Source organism: Narcine bancroftii, chromosome 2 (genome assembly GCF_036971445.1).
Source record: "Narcine bancroftii isolate sNarBan1 chromosome 2, sNarBan1.hap1, whole genome shotgun sequence".
In the NCBI taxonomy this organism is placed as follows: domain Eukaryota; kingdom Metazoa; phylum Chordata; class Chondrichthyes; order Torpediniformes; family Narcinidae; genus Narcine; species Narcine bancroftii.
Window position 1 is genome coordinate 74,645,271 of NC_091470.1, and position 23,057 is coordinate 74,668,327.

Here is a 23,057-nt window from a genome sequence, read left to right on the forward strand (position 1 = left end):
TCCACTGACCACACTGCACAGCCACTGTAGACCAGGAGGACCGGTCACATGCATTCACCTCTTGGTTTCCGAAAGCATTTCCCCATTTAGAAATCAGCAATGGGATGGAATGCTTGCTGATGTTATTCGGGCAAAATTGTCTGTTTGGCACTCTCAAGGATAACTTTACTCCCCTATCTATCTGATGCACTATAGCTTGACTGCCATCAAATACATGGCAGAAGCTTGTTAATGTGTTTTTTAAAAATTTTGGCAATAATCCGCCTCTCTTGAAGCAGAAGGGCAGCAAATGCAGGGGCACATTCACAAAAAGCTTTTGATTTCCTCCTTCATCGTTGGATCCAAATCCTGTGGGTGCTCAGCAGTTGCAGGATGACCACCGATGAACTGCTGAGGTTCAGTAATCAGAATTTTTGGCCAGAATTATTGACATGAACAAGTGGTTTTGTGGCAGGATCACCGTGTAAATATTTATGTAAAGCATCCTCTAAAATAAATAAAAATAGTGCAAGAAAAGGTCAAAGTAAGGCAGTGTCTTTGGTTCATTGATTATTCAGGAATCTGATGGCAGTGGGGAAGAAGCTGTCCCTGTGCTGCTGAGGTGCTCGTCTTTCAGCTCCTGTACCTTTTTCATGATGGTAGCAGAGTGAAGGGAGCATGGCCTGGGTGGTTGTGGTCCTTGAGGATAGAGGCTGCTTTCTTAAGAAACTGTCTTTTGTAGATGTCCTCGATGGAGTGAAGACTGATGCCTGTGATGTCGCAGGCCATGTAAATAGCCCTTGAGTTTTTTCTTGTCCTGAGGGTTGGCACCTCTGTACCAGACAGTGATGCAACCAGCCAGAATGCTCTCCGTGATACATCTGTAGAAACTTTCGCGAGTCTTCAGTGACGTATTGAATCTCCTCAAACTTCTCACAATTGTGTAGCCGCTGGAGAGCCTTCTTCGTGATTGCATTGACATGGAAGCTCCAGGACAGATTTTCAGAGATTTTGACACCCAGGAATTTCTTGACTCTCTCCACTGCTGAGCCCTGGATGAGGACTGGTTCATGTTCTCTTGACTTCCTCCTGAAGTCCACAATCATCTCCTTGCTTTTGCTAACATTGAGTGTAAGGTTGTTGGTGTGACACTTTCCAACCAGCTGATCTATCTCCCTCCTGTACACTTCCTCATTGCCATTTGTGATTCTGCCAACAACTGTAGATTGTATTGGAATTGTGCCTGGCCACTCAGTCATGGGTGTAGAGTGAATAGAGCAGTGGGCTAAGCATCCATCCTTGAGGTTCGCTTGTGTTGATTGTCAGTGAGGAGGAGATGTTGTTTCCAGTTCATACTGACTGTGGTCTTCCAATGACGAGGCCAAGGATCCAGATGCAAGGGGTTGGGGGGGCTGGTGGCAGAAGCCCAGGGTTTGGAGCTTTTTGACCAGCCCTGAGGGAATAATGCCATTGAAGGCTGAGCTGTAGTTGATGAAGAGCAGCCATATGTATGACTTGCTGTTTTCCAAGTGATCCAGAGCTGAGTGGAGAGGCCAGTGATATTGTGTCTGCTGCAGAGCGGTTGTGACAATAGGCAAATTGCAGTGGGTCTAGTCCTTTACTTTTATCTGTGTTAATTCTGGCCATGACCTAGCTCTCAGCATTTCATCCCTGTAGATGTTAGTGCCACTGGGCGATAGCAGCTCACCTTGCTCTTCTTGGCCACTGGGGTGATTGATGCTCTTTTGAAGCAGCTGGAACCTCTGACTGCCGCAGCGTGAGATTTTTTAAAAAAAAGTGGCGCATCATATATCTCATCAAACAGAATAAATGTTGCTCTTCTAATGACCCCCACTTTCATTTGTAAGTTGAAATAAAGCTTTGGGCTTTACCAAAATTATTGACACTTTCCACCTTTTGCATCCGGGTCTAATGTAGTAGTCCAAAATTGACTGAGTCATTGCAGTAGGGATAACACTCTATTTTATCGTTTTACTGTCAGGATATTGAAGGAGAAATTTATGGACCTTCACCATTTGTTTTCATCCTATCTTGCAGTGTGTTATTCACCATCCAGCCACTAAATAGGGCAGATGAAACTTTGAGTTGAGGCTCGGTCTATCTTTTCAGGGGGTTATTGATCCCACGATGCTTCTCGAAGGTGAGTGGCAGATTTCACTGCAGTGTTCCAGGAAATATTTTTCCTTCAGCTTGGAGGTTATTTGGTGATTATCACTTTACTGTTTGTGGCATTTGCTGTGCTCATATTAGCTGCTTCTATTTCATAAGGTTACAGAACTGACTGATATTCAAAGACATTTCACTGGTTATTGGCAGGTTCAAAGACAATAAAAGACTGAGCAGACTTCATTTTACTTTCAGTCTTCCTCCAAACTGTTTTTACTGGCTTGTGGGTCAAGAACAAAGAGTAATTGATGGCAAAAGATCCAAGGGCAAGATGAAAATTTGTGCTGCGGGATCAGTGCCTGAGATGGTGGTAGAAGCAGTTTCGTTCATAAATTGGCTGTACTCTGGAAGATGGGGGGAACTGCCCTGCTAGGAGAGAGAAGCTGGAGCATCTGCTCCATCTGGAGCAGATGGAGCAGCAGAGACTAGGAGGAGACACGATAGAGGTTTATAATATGATGAGACATTGACGTGGTAGTTTGTACAATTATGAGAGGCATTGATGGTGCAGTTTATGAAATGATGGGAGGTACGATAAGGTAGACGGTCAGAACCTTTAGTACTGAATAATAATGTCATGTACTTGACAACATGGATTTAAAATGGGAGGTGGGGGAGGGTGGTGAGGTTTTCTTTTACACAGAATGGGCCACCACAGGCAGTGGTGGAAGCAGATAGAGTAGTAGGAGATAGAGGGATATGGATCATACTCAAGCAACAGAGTTTTAGTTTAATTTGGGCATCCTGTTCGGCACACACATTGTTGGCTGAAGGGCCTGTCCCTGTGCTGTACTGTCTTATGTTCTGTGTTTAATTGAATAGCTGTGTCCTTCATTGATTCCTCAGATAGAAGGTGTGAACACCCTCTTCATAATGGTAAAGAACAGACGAGGCAAGGATCCTTCAACATCAGATTTGGTGTTTGTGGCTCTGAAGTATTTTTCAGATCATAACCCTCAGCCTTGGGCATTGGAGTTTGTGCTGAAGATGGCCTGATTTGTTTTGGTGTGGTCAGAGTTCTTTTTACAGCTTTAAATAGTTTGTGGGATTTGTGGCACTTCATCCCACAGACTAACAATGTGATGGTGACAGGGTAATCTGTGGGATATCTTGCTGCCCACCCGAGAGGGTAGAGGAGATCTGCCGCTCAAGAACCTTACTGCAGAATTGCTGCATCTAACTCTCATGACAATTTGTCAATGCATAATTGATTTTTAAAAATTGTACTGACAGAAGATGTACACTGCTATAAACAGTTTCATTATTTCAGATGTATATTAATTGCATTCTCTATGTCCTTGGCAGATTTGTTTTTGGCTAAAGTGATCTTTACTCTAGAATTTCTTCTCTAAACCCTTCTGTCTCAAAATAAAGAAGCAGGATTTTGAACGTCAATTTTCCTGCTTGGCTGCTGCCTGGGTCTCTCCACCAGTTTGATTTATTTTGCTCCAGCTTCCAGCATCTGCAGTCCCTTGTGCCTCCTGTTTTTTTTTAAAAAACTTCTGCTTTAGCAGATTTCCTTGTGACCTGACATAATTTTTGCATGTACAAATGCGTTAGTGTAACGATGGGCTTGTGGTGCCCCTTCAGGTGATTAGTCAAAATGAGGGCATTTGGCGAGTTGCTGTTCTTTCCCAAATCAGTATGGCCTCCCACCACCAATGCCTTCTTGATGCCATCAGAACCCAAATGGGCTGCTCTGCTTTGATGTGATTCTGAAAAGGGCTTAAAAAGGAATAAGGATGCAAGTTTCTTTTTTAAATATTTTTTATTTTTCACACTATGAACCATATTGACCAAAATACACACAAACATTTCCCTCTTGAATATACACAGTGTAATTTTCTCCCCTTTTCCCCCCTCCCTTTCCTCCCTCCTTCACCCCCCCCTCCCCACCCACTCAACATTCAACATATATGATACATTAAACCCATTAAACAGTCATCACACAATGAAAATAAACAAAAAAATTGTCATCTACTTTTACACGCTGGCTCAGTTAATTTAATCTTCTTCTCCTTCTGTCATTTTAGGTGGTGGAGGTCCGCGATAGGACTTCTCTGTTGTGTTCCATATACGGTTCCCAAATTTGTTCAAATAATATGACTTTATTTTTTAAATTATATATTATTTTTTCCCAATGGAATACATTTATTCATTTCCATGTACCATTGCTGTACTCTCAGGCTTTCTTCTGATTTCCAAGTTGACATTATACAATTTTTTGCTACAGCTAAGGCTATGATAATAAATCTTGCGCTTCATCCAGTTTGAGGCCTAATTCTTTACTTATATTACTTAGAAGAAAGATCTCTGGATTTTTTGGTATGTTGCTTTTTGTGATTTTATTTAATACCTGATTTAGATCTTCCCAAATCTTTTCCACTTTCTCACATGCCCAAATTGCATGTACTGTTGTTCCCGTTTCCTTCTTACAGCGAAAACATCTATCTGATACTGTTGGATCCCATTTATTTAACTTTTTGGGTGTGAAATATAGCCTGTGTAACCAATTATATTGTATAATGCGTAACCTTGTGTTTACTGAGGATGCAAGTTTCTGTCGAGTATGATTTGATACTAGTAATCCCACTAAACAAAGTTTGGAAATCTTATTTCGCAAGTCTGATTAAACTTGGTTGACATCGGGAAATGAAGATATGAAACAAACTTGAATGTCATAAAACCTAGTCAGCTCACGAATGCCCTTTATTGAAGGGAGCCTGTGTGGATCAAGTGATTCGAGTGCCCCTCTCTGTAATTAACTCAAAGCCCTTGAGGCAGTGAAAAATGTAGGAGTAAATATTTCCTTCCCATTCTCAATCTAATTGATTTGAACACGAGGAAAGCCTCTCCTCTTCGTTAATTAATGAATAACCTCTAGCGACTTAGGTTTGAACCTGATCTTGGGTGTGGTCTGTGCAGCGTTTGTCTGCTCCTCCCTGTGACTCCCTCTGGGTGCTCCGGTTTCCTCCCATGTCCCAAAAATTTTGGGAGGTTAATAGGCCATGTAAATTGCCCCAAGTGTGTAGGTGAGTGGTAGAATCTGGGCGGAGGGGTAATTAGAGGGAATGTGGGGTGCATAAATTACAGGGGAAATGAGTAGGGCTAAAGGATTGCTTTGTAAACTAGTATAGATTTGATAAATTAAATTCATACTCATGAATCTTCTTGGGAGAAGAGAGTGTGGCTGGGTCAGTTTCTTGTGGTCTTGGGTGGAGTAGTTCCAATATATCACGGGATGCTTTCGATGGTGCACCTGTAAAAGTTGTCTCCGGTTCAGTGTCGTGCTATCTCTTTTCATTCTCTTTTGGTGAGGTGATTGATTTTATTTAAATGGAAGGATGTTCCCCCGCTACTCATGATCGATGGTTGCGGGACATCATATTCTGTTTGGACATGGAAAAGATTTGTTATTCAGTTATAAGATTTCAGACATTGTGGGCGTCATTTGTGACTCACTTTCTTACTTTAAAATTTCATTCTAATATAATTGAATTGTCTGACTTGTGTCTTTCCCATGTTCTTTTTTTCTCCTTTCATTTTTCTTTTAATGTTAATCGTTTATAGCAGGGGTGTCAAACTCAAATTCATGGAGGGCCAAAATTAAAAACTTGGACTAAGTCGAGGGCCGAACTAAATATTTATTGAAAATTTTCAACAACATCTGCATGCTTTCTCTTCTTTCAACATATGTAATGTTAAACTTTTTCTTATTAAAATAAATGTTTAATAATAGTTTTGGATAAACTCTTTCCAGAAGTATTAACAAATGAGAAATAAAATATTCAATAAATAATATTTCTCTATAGAGGATTTGTCAAATGTTGCTAGTGTGCTGTCGAATAGTAAAATCTGAGGGCTATTGAGAATGTGGGAGAATAACATGATTCCTGAAACAATCAAATGGGTGACTGATTGTGGGCATGAACTCTAGCAGGGTTATTTGCCATGCCCTTTTTCCATTGGTACAGATGTCCTTTGATTTACACACTTTTCAAGTTTTATGCCTAATGAGCTTGTATCCAGGTGCAGGACCATTTTTAACCAGGAATATATTTATCACTGTGACATGAAACTATTGGAAGATCGTTTTATCCTGAGATTAAAGTTCATAATCCTTACTCAGGCCTGTGTGTGGGAGGGTGGGGTTTGCGGGCGATCGGGTTGGACAACGACAGTGCGGGGGCATCGGCTCTCGCTGCAGGGCTGCATCTCGGTGGATCAGCGGCCCCGTCACCGTGAGTCGCGTGTCGGCCTGCGGCAGGGAGGGGGAGTGGGCAACGGTCCTGGCGAGGTCAGGCCCGAGGCCTCCGGTTCCTGGCGCTGGGAAGCGGCCTTGGCTTCCCCTGACACTGGCCAGGCCCCAAAACCAGAGTCCACGGTGAGACCCTGCAACGTAAACAGAGGAGGTGGGGGCGATTAGCAGGCTGACGCCAATGCATTCTGGGATTTGTTATATTACTGTGCATGCGCTATACTGGCGCGGCGGCCAGTGGGCCACCTCTAATACATTTTTGAAATGATCTTGCGGGCCAAATATAATTATTTCGCCCGCGGGCCAGAGTTTGACATGTGTGGTTTATAGCATCTGGCAACGCTGCAAGGGAGGGGTACTGAGTGTTTTCAATTTGTTCTGTTTTTTCTTTTTTCTTTCTCTTTTCTATCTTTTCATCCTTTTATTATTAGTTCCTTTTTAAAAAAAACTCTCTGGATTGTGAATTATGGATATGTTTTACAGCTTGCATTTGTTTTTGATATTCTGATTGTATTTAATTATGTGTAACTATTTGTATAATTTCATTATATTATTATAATTAAAACCAATAAAATAATTTAAAAAGAAAAGACATTTGAACAGATGCATGGAGAAGAAAGAGGAATATGGGCTATGCTAGGATTATCTTGGGTAGACAGCTTGGTTGGCATAGACAAGTTGGACCCAAGCGTCTGTTTTGTGCTGTAATTCTGACTCTGTGACTCTAACATCTTTAGTGGTTTTCAACCTCCCCCCCCACCCCCCCCCCCCACTTGCATTCCACCTTAAGTAGTCCCTGTCATAAGTGCTCTGTGATTAGTAAGGGATTACTTAAGGTGGTATGTGAGTGGGAAGGGAAGGTTGAGAACCACTGCTCTAGACCCAATTGTACTGAAATATTTTGCATGAGAAAAATTGCCATTGGGCCATTTCCTTTGGAGTTTTGAAACAGTGCACCTAACAAGTCAATTAGGTACGATTAAAACAATGGTTTTCAAACTTTTTCTTTTCACTCACATACCACCTTAAGCAGTCCCTTACTAATCACCGAGCACCTCTGGCACAGAGATTGCTTAAGGTGGAATGAGTTGGGGGGGGGGGGGGGGCTGTTTGACGTACACCAAGCTTTGGGAAGCAATCATCCTGACACAGCTTGATTGTGAGCCAAAAGTAGAGATGATTAGATTAGCTGATTAAATGCTTTTCAAATAGGAATGTTTAAAGAGTGAGAGCAAGTTAGAGAGCATTAGCAATGGTATTCTTTTGGCTGCTCATGCCCGCCATATGTAAACGGGTGATGGATGAAAGGCTGAAGCTTGGGGCTTGTAGGAATGGTAGAATACGAGTGGCTGGTGATGAATTGCAGCAGTCTGCGAATGAGAATTTTGTATTTGGGGCCATGAGCCAATGTAAGCCTGAGAGTACAGAACAAGGTAATAGGTGTGATAACTTCAAGCTTATCGGGGTCAAGTGATAGCATTTGCATGCTATCTTGCAAATCAATCCATGTGCAAGTACACAAAAAGAACACAGTGCAGAGCTACAAAAAGAGATCCATTTGAATGGAGCTGTTGCAATATTATTTCACTACTGCGAGGTTCACTCAGGAGTCTGAGAAGCTGGAAAGAAACTGTCCTTGAATCTAGTGGTATGTGATTTCATACTCGTGAATCTTCCTGGGAGAAGAGAGTGTGGCTGGGTCGAATAAATCCATTAATTTGTTAGCTGTGCAGCACCTATAGAAATAAAGGATAACCAATGTGGGTCACCCTTTACTTTTGGATGCTACACGACCGGCTGAGTTTCCGCAGCACTTTCGTGTTCTGTGCTACAGCCCCAGCATCTTCAGACTTTCCTTTTTAACTTCAGAATCAAAATTTATTGTCATGAACAAGTCATTAAATTCAGTGTTTTGTGACAGCATCACAGTGTAAACATTCATATCATAACCATCTTATAACATTACAATATTTTTTTTTTAAAAAGTGCACGAAAAGTAAGGTAGTGTCTTTGGTTCATTGATTATTCAGGAATCTGACGGCAGCAGGGAAGAAGCTGTCCTTGTGCCGTTGAGAACTCGTCATTAGACTCATGTACCTTTTCCCCGATGGTAGCATAGTTAAGAGGGCATGGCCTGGGTGGTGATGTCGCCTCCTGTAGATGTCCTCAATGGAGTGACGTCTGGTCCCGTGATGTTGCAGGCCAAGTTAACAACCCTCTAGGGTTTATTTTTGTCCTGAGAGTTGGCACCTCCATTCCAGGCAGTGATGTATTGGCTGCCTTTTTGAGGTGGCAGGAAGTACAGATGGAGGTTTGTGTGATGGTCTGAACTATGTTCACTGCTCTCCGCAGTTTCTTGTGGTCTTGAGTGGAGTAGTTCCAATATATCACGGGATGCTTTCGATGGCGCACCTGTAAAAGTTGTTGAGGGATGCGGGGACTTGCCGAATTTCATTTGGCTTCTGAGGAAGTAGAGGCATTGATGTGCTTTCTTGGGTGTCATGACAATAAGGTTGAACCAGGATGGGTCGTTGGAGATGTTTAAAGAATCCGGGCGGAGGTGGGCTGGTAATGAGGGATGATAGATGTGAGTAGTTAATATTTTCATAACTAATTTAAAGAACTAAATGGTTTTGTATAGATTAACGCTTGGTCTTGCCCTTCTTGATAAATCCCTTCTCGTTCACCTGCTCCCCTCCCAGCTGGAAGAGAATCCCACCTGTTGTTTCCAGCACTTATTATTGTCCTGTCTTTGCAAGGCCTGTGGATGTCCAGCCCTGGGGATTATCAGGACTGGGGAAGTGAGCCTTAACACTTCCTTCCCCCATCATAATCCTGAAGTAATCCTCCTAAATGGAACAACAGAAAATGGGTTAAGTAGATCACAGCAGGGCTTTAATGAAGGTTATGTTTCTGTGCCTTGTCGGAGACAAGGTGAACTGCAACTTCAACAGTTTAAAGGATGCCAGGAAAATGTTCTTTAGTCTCTGTCAGCGGTGACTTTGACATAGGGTTAGCATTTTGAATTGGAACCAGGAACCAATGTTAGCCACACAGTGCAGCAATGACAAAACGACACTGAGTAACAGGGTGTGTTGAGAAGACGGGAGAACGGTGGGTTGGTGGAGAGAGACAGGTGAGTATGGGAAGTTTGATTGGGCTGGAAGTTGATCACTCAGTGTTAAAGAATTGAAGAGTGAAGTTCCACTTTGGTGAGCGTTGGTGGAGTATTTGAATCATAGAAAACAGGACCATTTGGCCCTTTGAGCCTGCACCATGATCAATAAAATCATGGTTGATCATCTGACATCAGAACCCTATTCCTGCTTTCTCTCCAATCTCTTGATCCCTGTGGCCATAAGGGCCACATCCAACTCTCTTTTGAATATATCTAATGAACTCTCCTCAACAGCTTTCTGTGGCAGGAAGTTCCACAAGTTTACAACTCTTAGTGGGCATTTCTCCTCATCTCAGCCCTACATGTCTTGTTCCTTATCCTCGGACTGTAAATCCTTGTTCTGGACTTCTCCAACATCTGGAACATTCTTCCTGCATCTAACCTGTCCGGTATTGTCAGAGTTTTGTATGTTTCACCGAGATCCCCTCGCATTCTTCTAAATTTCAATAATTGCCAGCCTATCCAGATTTTCATCTATCAGTCCTGCCATTCCACGAATAAATCTGGTAAACCTCTTCTGCACTCCCTCAGTACCAAGAATGTTGGGGGGACTGCCTTTGGGTTGATGAAATCCCAGAGTGCACCTCACAGAGAGATAGGAAGGAACAAGAATAATTTCTCTACACCTCAGTATCCAAGCATATATGTATCCCTTGGCCACTAAAGGGATACACCACTAAAATAGACAATGCAGTCACTATCATAATGCCAAGCGTGAGATCTTGTTGAGCCTAAATTAGCTGCAATATTTCCTATGTTGCAAGAGTAACTATACTTAAAAAATATTTATTTGGACACTGATGCTGTACGACGCGTGATATAAGCACATTCCATTTTTGATATGCTATAAATGGAGGTTTAACATTGATTATAGTAGAAGGATGATTTGACTGGGTGCAGCAGAAGAGACTGGCCTGTTCCCGGGCACTCATGAATCTGCTATTGAAATTAGTTCATGGCCGTTTGCCTATTCAGCCAGGTTTCTGCGTACATAATGAGTCTTCCTGTAAGCTTGAGGAGAATGCTGAAACCTTTTTCCTCTTCTCTCCTCTCTCAGAATCTCCTAGGACTTCGTCCACGACTTCGCTGAGCAGCCATGACAGGATGTCCATGGTCACAGTCTCCACTAGCTCCACCTCGGTCAACACTGACTGCTCAGACAACGAGCGCCCCGTGAGCACCAGCTCCTTGGGTTCCTTGCAGGATTGTCGTGGCTCCTTGGATGCTCCTGCCCCGGGCACCCGACCCTCTGAGACGGCGACCCGATTGGGCGACGACGTCCGAGTGGAGCTGGCTCTGCCTCTGCGAGCGCTGAAGGCTGAGCGGGAATGCAACAACAATAACAACTTGGTGGACCGGTTGAACTTGAATGTCAACTTCCGACAACTCTCTACATCTCCCATTGCAACCAGGGCCATGGCTCCCAACCCTAAACTATCGTATGTGGACAGGGTCGTCATGGAAATAATTGAGACTGAGCGAATGTATGTGCAGGATCTGAGGAGCATCATTGAGGTGGGTTTCTGACTTTTTATCTCTTCCACTGATGGTACAAAGCTTTCAGAGCAGAACATATATGAAGTAGGATATTAATAAAGAGCAAGAGAGAACCAGAAATGGTTTGGGGGAAATGTGGATAATGTTGGCGTTAAATGGTTTGAGGTTTAGGCAGCTCCCATGGAGCGAACAGTGGTGATAATGTTTCTAGTTAGTGTCCTCCCATCACAACTTTGGAGTCATCTGCAATTCTTGGTGGTGGGCTTTTTAAAAAAAAAAATCTAGACCTAACCCTAATTTCACCCACAACCTTGAAATGGCTGCCATTCAGAGCTGTTTAAGGGACAAGAGGCTGCAGATGCTGCAATCTGGAGCAAATGTGAAACCAGCCGTTGGAAGAACTCCATGTTCAGTCCTGAGTTTGAACCTAAGATGTGGACATTTCCTCCAAACCCCCTTCCGCTGCCCCACACACCCCCAGTAGATGAGTTCCTCCTGCAGGTTGTTGGTTTTTTTTTTGCACTTGAAGGTTAAGGTTATTCCTCCTGTGTTCTAAATACCTTTTGGTTGCGATCCCCAACTTTGGCGCGCTCCCAGAATTGAATCTGGGACAATCGTGGGCTCGGCACCAGATGGGGGAGCAACAATGCCGCACGACTACTACAATCTGTTATGGACCCTGAAGCTGTTTAGTAAGCACAAGATGAACTTGTTCCCCTTGGCCCCAAGTGGAATGTTCTGCGTCAGTGGCTGGTTCCCACAACAAAATAAATGGCAGCCCATCAGTTTCTTCCTATTCATTGATTCATATTCAAAAGGAATCCCAATACATGGCATCAATTTCATTAGAAAGGCAATCAATTTTTCTGCTGCAGTGTGCATTTGACTTCTTTAAGCCATTACCATTGGAAGGTTAATGATATCAGGAGACTAGAACCCAGATTTGATTGTGGAAAGGTTGATTAAGGCCTCACAGTGATTGTGAGAGCTAAATTCAATTGCCCCAAGATTATGTAGGCGTGATTATAACATTTAACATGCGCCCCTTGATTACAAGACTGACAGATCCCAATCAGGGTCACGCGAAGCCATGGACTGCAGATGGTGGATGGTTTTACAAGCAGATCCTACAAATTGGAAATTATGTTTGTAAAACTAAAAATGCTGGGCAAATGAATGTGCGGATCAATGGCCCGGGTTACCTGTCCAGTACAGACACTGCAACTGAAGGAGACGACAGGAAACCACTTCAGTATTTTTTCCTTGTATAATCATGAACTCAAATCGACTGTAGTCTCAGCTCAAAGATGGAACCTTCACCGAAGGAGAAAGGGGAGGCAACAACTATAATTCTGAGGGTTGGAGATAGTGATGAATGGAGAGACATAATTGCCCATATAATCTTTCTCTTCTACTGCCCCATCTGTATCTAACTATTTTATCTGTTAGGCAGTACTTGTTTACTTGGTTTTTCTTTCCTGAACATTAATGAAACAAAAATGATTATTGACTTCAAGAGGGCCTGGGGGGACCATGCTCCGCTGACCAGTGACTGCTCGACCGTTGAGGTCGTCAAGCCCATCAAGTTTCTTGGAGTGCACTTGGTGGAGAATCTCACCTGGTCCCTTACCACAAGCTTCTTAGCCAAGAAAGCTGACCAGCTCCTCTACTTCCTGTGAAGGCTGAGGAAAGTTCATTTTCCACCCTCCATCCTCCCTACCTTCTACAGAGGATGTATTGAGAGCATCCTGTGCAATTGCATCACCGCCTGGTTTGAAAGCTGCACCACCTCGGGCCTCGACCCTGCAGAGGACAGTGAAGTAAGCGGGAAAGATCATGGGGGGGGGGGGGGGGGTCTCTCTTCTTACTATGAAGGACATCAACAACACTTGATGCAGGTGAAAGGCAATAAACATTGTAAAAGACTCCACACACCCCTCATGTAAACTGTTCTCCCTTCTGCCATCTGGTGGGAGGTACTGTAGCACTTGGGCCCTAGCGTCCAGATTGGGCAACAGTTCACCCCCAACAAAGCCATCAGGCTTCTGAGTTCCCAGAATGTATGTGGCTAGTGTACCATGGATTTTTACTCTATATGTCTTAATATTTTAATGCGTTTAACTTTTATTCTAACTTGTATTTATGTAAATCTGGTCCTGGAGAAACGCTATCTCACCTTTACTGTGCGAGCATGATATGAACAATAAATAAAGGTGACTTGAAAATCAAGAAAGAAAACACATGAGTATTTTGCCCCATTCCTCACATTTTGAAATGATTCTGCAGATTTGCTACATTTCAGTTAAATTCCTCATTGGAGGATCTTGCATCAAGAAATTTGATGACCTCACTGACCATAGCGAAAAAAAAATGTATCACAATCACTTGGAAGTCCAACTCCCCTCTGCTTAAAGCACGATGGACTGCGGAAATGAACAGCTGTACACCTATGGGGGAAAAAAACACATATAACTTAAAGAATAAATATGACACTTTTGTAAAGGTCTGGCAACCATACCTGGACATGTAGGGGCCTAGATCCAATAATAAAAAGGAACAGAAAAGGGTATAAAAATTGCTTTTTAAAAACGTGAATGTGTGTGTTTTAATTATTATGCTCTATATACTTAAAATATATTTAAGCTCTGATGGTGAACGGATCTGTATGTATGAGAGGGAGGGAGGGACTGCTTTTTTTATTTTTGTTTGTTGTATTTGTGAGAAAATGTTTACTATATTAAATATTTAAAATGTGACTTTTTTGAGAAAAAAAACTGTGTTTTCAAAGTTCAGATTTATTGACAGAGTACATGAATGACATCACATTCAACCCTGAGATTAATTTCCCTGCAGGAATTTCTTCTTATTGGTAGTACAAAAAGGTACTCCAGAAAAGATATGTGTACGAAAGGGAGAAATGTAAACAAAAAGGCAGTGCAAACACACTACAATACCAAAAATAAATTTTCATTAATAAGTACTATGCAAAGTAAGAGTCCATCACTTGAGTCTCTGATGGTGGAGGGGTAGCAACTGATCCTGATCCTACTGGTACAGGTCTTGTGGCATCTATGCCTCCCTGCTGATGGCAGCAGTGAGAATACAGCATGTCCTGGATGATGTAGATCCTTGATGATTTCTGCTGCTCTCTGATAGCAGCGTTCCATGTCGATTTTTTTTTTTTTTTTTTAAATTTTTTTAATTTATTGCTGGGCTGTGCCCACTACATTTTGTTGGGTTGGCATGCATTCTTTAGGTGCAGCAGGTGGGGAAAATGGTTGTATTAATGTTCATCATGACTGAATGATCTGTGGAATTGTAAATAAAGAAAACACTAAATCCAGGTTATTTCTGTGGCATCGAAAGATTTTCGACCCTTCTGCAACCCATGCTATTCAAAATGCAGTCATGGTGTAAAGTAGCAATTTGCGCATGGAAAGCTCCCAAATGTGCTTGTCTTCATTATTACTGCCATCTGTGCAAGACGCTGTTGGAGAATATTGGGCAGGTTATAACATATAACATAACATAACAATTACAGCACGGAAACAGGCCATTAGGCCCTTCTAGTCCGCACCGAACCAAACACCCCTTTCTAATCCCACCTCCCTGCACAATGCCCATAACCCTCCATCTTCCTCTCATCCATATACCTGTCCAACCTTTTCTTAAATAATACAATTGACTCCGCCGCCACTATTTCTCCCAGAAAATCATTCCACACAGCTACCACTCTCTGAGTAAAGAAGGACACTGCTTCCTGGAAATGGTGCTGTGGAATGTTATGCTTCATTTCGTAAGGTAGGCCAGGTCTTTGTTTTACATCTGCACTGCGGTGGCACAGTTGGCATAGTTGCTGGCTCCTGGGGCCAGTTCCCCAAGTTCGACCCTGACTTGCGTGCGACCAATATGGAGTTGGAACGTCCTACCAATGACCCCCTGGCTTTTCTCTGGGCACACCACTCCCCTTCTGCATCCCAGAGACATGGGAGTTGGTAGGTTGATTGTCTGCTGTGCATTGCCCCTAGTTTGGGGGCAAGTGGTTGAATCGTGGTGTGGGAAGAATAAAATAGAAATCACATAAGATGTTGCATGAGCAACTGATGGTTGTTACAGACTCACAGTGCCAACAAGCCTGATCCTATGCTGTGTACATCGGCACTTTTATAACTCGTACAAAGTTTGGTCATACCGTGCCACACACCCTCTCTGGAGGTTTTTGTGCTGTGGAGTGGTACAGTTCCAACTTGGAAGAGCATATGGAGCCAATGCAAATAGGTAAAAAGACATCAGTTTCAAACTCGTGCTTGCTTTTGGCCAGTTTTGAATCAGGTTGTGGATGGAGTCCAGCCTGAAGCTAGTGGCATCTGTAGTTGGTGCTTAGAAGCCCAGGTGAAAATTGGAGTAGTTTTCTTATGCCTCATCTGGTTTGATCACTGATCAGTGTGTCATTTTCTTTCCTTTGTCATGGCAATGCCTGTAATCTAATCTTTGCAATTAAGTCTCAAGAGCAGGCTCTTTTGAACATTGCATGAGACATTAAACATGGTGCAAATACGTGGCTACATTTATTGCACTGTGTAAGTCACATTAATTTGCTTCTGAGAGACAGCTCAGAAATAAATTGGATTGGGACTGCCCTTTGAACAGTGTTTAAACAAAGACTTCATTCTACCAAATGCGATAGGACATTGAGAAGGGGAAGATTTAATAAATTACACAATACCAGGAACTTTAGTTCTTTGGAGTGGCTGCAAGCATTTGGATTGTTTTCCTGGACGTGCACCATATTTGGGAAAGATTTAATGGTGGCATTAAAAAATCTGAAAGATTTCGATATGGTCATTATAACAGCTTCTAATTCCTGAAGATCCATGATCAGAGAGCAAATTTAAGATGGTCAAAAACAAGAGGGAAGAGGGGGTGTGATTTTTTTTTGTGTGTGTGTGTGTGTGGGGGGGGGAGTTGTGATCTCGGACACACCATCTGAAAAGATGCCTTCCTTTGAAGGGAATAGGATAATATAACGGGGCAGTGAATAAAGAGGCAAGGAAATGGAATTAAAGCTGGAAACACTCAGCAGGTCAGGCAGCATCTGGGGAGAGAGAAACAGAAGATCTTTTGCCAGAACTGAAACGTTAACTCCTCCTACGGACTCTCTTCCAGTATTTCCTGCTCTTGTTTCTTGTCATCCTTTGTCTAATTCATGGAAAGTCACAAGCCAGTGAGAAGGTCAATGGGTTGCATGGCTTTCTTGTCTGTGAAAACCTGCTGTATTTTCTGCTGTGTGACTATCAAATTGAATCTTTACACTCCCTGCAACCCACAGACTAGCAGACATTGTCAGGCAGATTTTCCCTTCTGATATCCTTGAAAAATGAAAAGGCTGTTACGTTTTTATATCGTATTCATAATTGTCCAGACATGAAACTCAGAATCTATATGCCACCCATAGAATGGAAACACTAGCAATAAATGGGGGAAAAGCCCTTGTTTTCTGCATAACTTGTCTTTTGTAGATTAGTTGTTTATTGTCACATGTACTGAGATGCAGTAAAACATTGTGCATTGCATGCTATCCAGACAGGTCGGCCTGTACCCTTGTGCAACAGATTATGTGCAATAATGAAACCAAAGTTGAGGGTGTCATTTTGCAGTGTACCAGAGTGCACAGTATCATGTTGTACAGTTCAGGGTACACAGAGAAGTACATGCATTAAGCTATTGCTAGGAAGACGTCCATTTAACAGTTTGGTAACAGCAAGAAAAGATTCATATTTTCAAGCTCCTGCTGCCTTCTGTGAAACAGAGGGAGGGGGAAGAGAGTGGGACCGGGGTGGTATTGGCCTCTAAACATGGTAGATGGAGTCAATGGAGGGGAGTTTTGCTTGCGTTATTACCTGAGCTGACTAATTTCTTGCATCCGATTTGTGAACACATTTTAAATTGTGTTCATAGTTGTCACGGCGACTTTCCTTTCTGCCCCACCAGCACAGTCTCCATTTCCTCCCTGCACATGGGATCCAGATTGTACTGCCTTTTCTCCAATTCATCTCTGTTACAAACATGCTGGAAATACTTGGGTAAGGCAGCCACCTGTAAATGAATAGAGTTGATGATTCTGTTTTCTTTATCCACAGGCGCTGCCTGACCTGCTAGCTCTTTTTTTAAAAACTTTGTTTATGTAGTGTTTTTCTACTTTTCTGCTCCTTGCCTGTCCTGTTGACTGTCTCTTTCCACTTCCACCACCAATCAATCTCCTAGTTCTCAGCCAATGTTGCCTTCACCCCCACACCTGAAGCAGATTAGAGCAGTGGTTTTCAACCTTTTTTTTTCCCACTCACTAATCTGTGATTAGTAAGGGATTGCTTAAGGTGGTATGTGGGTGGGAAGGTTGAGAATCTCTGCTTTGGACCCAATTGTTACTGAAATATTTTGCTTGAGAAAAATTGTCAGTGGTCCATTTCCTTTGGAGTTATGAAATCATGCACCTCACAAGTCAATGAGATACGATTAAAATAGTGGTTTTTCAAACTTTTTCTTTCCACCCACATACCACGTTAAGTAATCCCTTAGTAATCGCAGAGCACCTATGTCATAGGGGTTACTTAAGGTGGAAATAAAAATGTTTGAAAACCACTGGATTAGAACTAGAATGATCTTTCTTCAATGCCACAGTGTCATTGATCACATACTCTATGTGGTGTATCTTCCCGAGTGCTGTTATTCGGAGGTGCATAAGTTAACGGTGGGGTCCATTTTCATAGTACTCATGAAGCTATTATTTTACAGGCCACAATTATAGAGCGGTTTCACTGCGTGTTCATTGACGTTGGGACTGGGATGCCAAATTTGTAATCGTATAAGATACGACTGACAAATAGTGGACACTTAGCTGTATTCCAAACTGTTAATTACAAAGGTGAAGGGTGAGGAATCTGTCTCTGGATCAATATGGGTAAGATCTCTGCTTGGATTTGTGTGGTACTTGATAATCAATCAGTAGTAATTGATTACTGTCTCAATATTCGGCCATATTTGGTGTTGGGAAATGTGTCACCTCTGAAGTGGTTAACGAAAGGCTCTGACTTGAGACCTTCATGGGCGAGGAACCAGAAGACTGGAGGGAGGCTATAATCATTATTTTAGGAGGACCATCCTGGAAACAACAAGCTATTGACCCTGACATCAGTGATGGGAAATGCCACTGGGGGAAATTCTGAGCAATTGGATCTATCTGTGTTTGGAAAGACAGGACTGATCAGAGATGGTCAGATAAACCAAAGAAAAAAATCTGCTGATGCTGGGGTCCAGAGCAAAGTGCTGAAGAAACTCAGGAGGTCATGCATGGGACTTGCATAGCACGGATGGCAGTCTCTTCAATCTGAGGCACCTGCAAGCTCATACCAAGACACAAGAGCAACTTGTCCGTGAACTACTCTTTGCAGACGATGCCACTTTAGTTGCCCATTCAGAGCCAGTTCTCCAGCGCGTGACGTCCTGTTCTGCGGAAACTGCCAAAATGTTTGGCCTGGAAGTCAGCCTGAAGAAAACTGAGGTCCTCCATCAGCCAGCTCCCCACCATGACCACCAGCCCCCCAACATCTCCATCGGGTACACTGAACTCAAAACGGTCAACCAGTTTACCTACCTCGGCTGCATCATTTCATCTGATGCAAGGATCGACAAAGAGATAGACAACAGACTCGCCAAGGCAAACAGCACCTTTGGAAGACTACACAAAAGAGTCTGGAAAAACAGTCACCTGAAGAAACACACAAAGATCAGCGTGTACAGAGCCGTTGTCATACCCAGGCTCCTGTTCGGCTCCGAAACATGGGTCCACTACCGGCATCACCTACAGCTCCTAGAATGCTTCCATCAGCGTTGTATCCGCTCCATCCTCAACATTCATTGGAATGACTTCATCACCAACATCGAAGTACTCGAGCTGGCAGAGTCCGTGAGCATCGAATCCACGCTGCTGAAGACCCAACTGCGCTGGGTGAGTTACGTCTCCAGAAGGGAGGACCATCGCCTTCCCAAGATCGTGTTATATGGCGAGCTCTCCACTGGCCACCGAGACAGGTGTGCCAAAGAAGAGGTACAAGGACTGCTTAAAGAAATCTCTTGGTGCCTGCCACATTGATCACTGTCAGTGGGCTGATATCGCCTCCAACCATGCATCTTGGTGCCTCATAGTTCGGCGGGCAGCAACCTCCTTTGAAGAAGACTGCAGAGCCCACCTCACAGACAAAAGAGGAAAAACCCAACACCCAACCCCAACCAACCAATTTTCCCTTGCAACCGCTGCAACCGTGTCTCCCTGTCCCGCATCGGACTTGTCAGTCACCAACGAGCCTGCAGCAGACGTGGACATACCCCTCCATAAATCTTCATCCGCGAAGCCAAGCCAAAGAAAGAAAAGACAGTGAACATTTAAGGTCCGAGCTCTTCATTGGAAAACCATTTGATGCCTGAATAAAAAGATGAAATGATGGGAGGAAGGAGCATGGGCTACAGGTGGTTACAGTTGGGAGGGTAGAATAGGAAAAAATCTGAGAAGTGACGGGTAGCTCTCTGATTGGGGGTGGGGGGAAGGAAAAGGGTGGGGAGCAGGAGGAAAGGAGAGACTAGGGGAGGGATTAATGGAGTGTTTTTCTCCAGTGTAGGGGTCTAAAACTAGAGTACATAGGTTTAATATGAGGGGGGGGAAATCTACATAGTATGGAGGGCTATGGGCTGGTTGCAGGCAAAATAATCATTTGGCACAAACTAGAAGGGCCTGTTTTATTGTTCTATGATTCTATGGATGATGGGTATATGGAACAAGCTGCCAGAGGAAGTGGGAGAGGTGGATACAATTTCAATGATCAAAACGCATTTGGACAGGAACACAGGAAAGATTATTGTTACATGGGTCAACTGCAGGCAAATGGGTGTAGCCCAGGAAGACACCTTGGCTGGCACGGACAGGTGTGCAGGAGCATGTAATTTCAACAAACTTTTATGATATCTTTTAATCCATTTTCCAGTACTTATTGTGAGAAGCCAGAGTAGGTGATTTGGTCATTCAATGGCTGATCTTTTACATCAGTGCCAGTCTCCTGCTTAAAGCCATTTTCCCATGATTTTCTTTTAGTACATTCAGGGGAGAAAAATTAACCAGGTCACAGGAGAGAGGCCTTAATTTCAACATATATAGGACAGTAATGACAAACAATCGTAAATCACAATATTACAGTGTTAACAAATATATGCTAAAAATATCTAAAGTATTTCTTTAGAGGTTTTAGAGGATCTTTCAGCCCTGCAAGAGGATGTTTGGAACAGTTTAATACCTCACTTGAAATCCAGTGCTCTCAGTGTACACACATTTGCCATTCATGGTCACATCTCTCTGAAGTCTGACCTATATGCTTCTGACAGGGAGGCCAAGAGTTCTACTGTTTTGGGTCATAGCCAAGTTGAATGAGGTACCAGCAGTGAAAAGTTGGAATTAAAGGACATTGAGTTGTACAGCATAGAAACAGGCCTTTTCAGCTCATCCTGTCCATGCCAAGCAACATACCTATCTGTGGTAATTGAGCTTTCCTGAATTGATTTCATCCCTCCCTGCTCTGCTCATTCAAATATCCGTCCAGAATGTTTGCTACTGTTCTTGCCTTCGGCAGCTCATTTTCGATACCAATTTAACTAGTCTGACCCCCTTTAAACCTCCTCCCTCTTCATTAATCCTGTGCCTTCCAGTTGAAGGCACCCTAACCAGGGGGAGGGGGACACTGAGTACCTTTGTTACGCACCTGCTGATTTCATATTCATTTTTTAAAATTTAGTGATACTGCACGGTAACAGGCCTGTCTTCTCAAATACAGCCATGTGACCAGTTAACCTACTAACCCCATTATGTTTTTTTGGAATGTGGGAGGAAACCCACACAGACAAGGTGAGAATGTACAAGCTACTTGCAGCGCCGGATTTTATCCCGAGTCACTGGCACCATAATGGCATTGTGCTAAGCACCACATTAACCATGCCCCCTCAATCGTGACACCACTTGGCCTCTTTCACTCCAGGGAAAACTGACCCTGTCTATCCAATCTCTCCTTTTAGTGCAAGTACTATGACCTTGTAAATCTTTTCTGGCTTAGCTAGCAGATGCAGAGACAAGGCAGCATTCCCCCCACCCCCCGCACAGACTCCAATTCCTGCTCTGCTAGACCACCCTCCACAAGGACACGATGGGTTGATTTAAGGTAGGTTGAGCACCTCTGCAGCCCTGCGATGAGTAACAAATGATTGTGGTGGGGAGGAGGGAGCTGTGGTTGGAGTGCTTTCTAAGGTGTCAGACTACTTCAGATATCAGGATTTAAACATTAACACAACTCTACAAGCCAGTGCTCTGAGAGGGAGGGAAGCCTGAAGCTTAGCAAATGCCCTCGCCCAACAGGGCAAATTTTATTTAATAAATAACATGCATTCCTTTCTCATCAGAGAATTTAACAGGTAACTGCGCAATTTTTGGTTTTCTGCAGATTATTCAAGTAATAATTTCCCCCAAATATCTATTTTGATTGGCACTAATTGGGGATTTATTACATGTATGTTGGAGTGATTCAGAATGTGGGACATTGAATTGGACTGGGTTCCACTTTCTCCACCGGCCCACTGCTAAGGGACAAGGGGAATTCCAGGAATTGGGTGGTACTCCATTCTAGATTAAGGTTCTCTCCAGAATTATCTCATTGCTGATGGAAGTTGAAAGTTTGATTTCTTGATAGTTTCCAAATTCTAGTTAGTCATTTGGCACTTTTACACAGAAGTAAAGGGTGGGTGATATTTTTTTTAGCATACTTGCCTCTAAAGTGGTCATTTACATAGGCAGACATTCGTACTGAAGTGGAGGAGGTAGGTTGAAGTGGGAGTAGGTTGAGTCCTGTCACCCCCCTCGCCCTCATGGGTGCCCTCTCCTACTTGGTGACTCGTCCCCCAGCACCTAGTGGGAGAGAAGCAGGTGGCAGCTGGCTCAATAGGGGAGCAATGGCCATCTTCCTTACCCATGATTCCCCCATGCAGTTGGAACCGCTCTGCGTATTCCCTGGCTCTGGCAGAGTGGTTCCAACCGCATGGAGGCTCATTGGCAAGGAAAACGGCCATTGCTCCTGCATTGTCATCATCGCCTGCTTCTTGCCGTGAGCTGGTGCAGTGCTCAGGTGATCTCTGGGCTTGGCAACATGGCACTCCTGCTGCCATATCTGGAGTTAGATGGAGGAGGGGAGGCAGAGGAGTGATGGACTGCCAGTGGCAGGGGGAGATAGACTCAACCGCCTTGCTCTTAGCCATGGCCAATTTTTGTATAGTTCCTGGGGTCAATTTAGATAGCAGCTGCTCTGTAGAAATGTGTAGGGGTCCTGGTGGATAAATTACAGGATGGAATTTGCGTAATAAATACTGCCAGCAGAGCAGAAAATTTGTGAAATTTTCTGCTTAGTGGTTGTGTAAATGTGCCTAAGGATTATCTGAAGGGGGAATGAAGTCTGTCTACTGATTGGCACATGACATAATAGGCAAATGACAAGCAAGACATGGGCATAGGGTGGTTAAAGGCCAGCATGTTTGTGTGCCGAAAGTTCCAGGGATGCACTAATGAGTAGGCAATCCTTTCATTTTACTTGGCTAAATGAAAGAAATCCTCTGTAACTGCCTTCAGAAATGAGAAGAGAAAAAACTCCATTCCTCTCATGCCTTTCACATCCTTGGGACATCTCAAAACCTACTACAGCCCCTGCTTCCTTATAGGATACATTTCCAACTTCTACATGGCAACCCTGTACAGGTGGAATGGATAATTATAAAATCTCTCTTATTCACATTAAAATTAGCCAGAGCTTGGCAGGGATTGGATACAAGTTGCATTTGAACTGTTGGTGTACTATCTGACAAGTTTGGTTTGCAAGG

The 23,057-nt window shown here is 43.3% G+C and overlaps 1 protein-coding gene across 1 annotated transcript in view; it reads left to right on the forward strand.

Moving 5' to 3' along the window:
• Positions 1-23,057, forward strand: part of LOC138753751 (pleckstrin homology domain-containing family G member 3-like) — a 204,071-nt gene that overhangs the window by 129,803 nt on the left and 51,211 nt on the right. Inside the window, exon 3 of the mRNA XM_069917117.1 lies at positions 10,660-11,117. Within this exon, the coding sequence (XP_069773218.1) occupies positions 10,660-11,117 (458 nt within the window). The remainder of the gene's footprint in view (positions 1-10,659; positions 11,118-23,057) is intronic.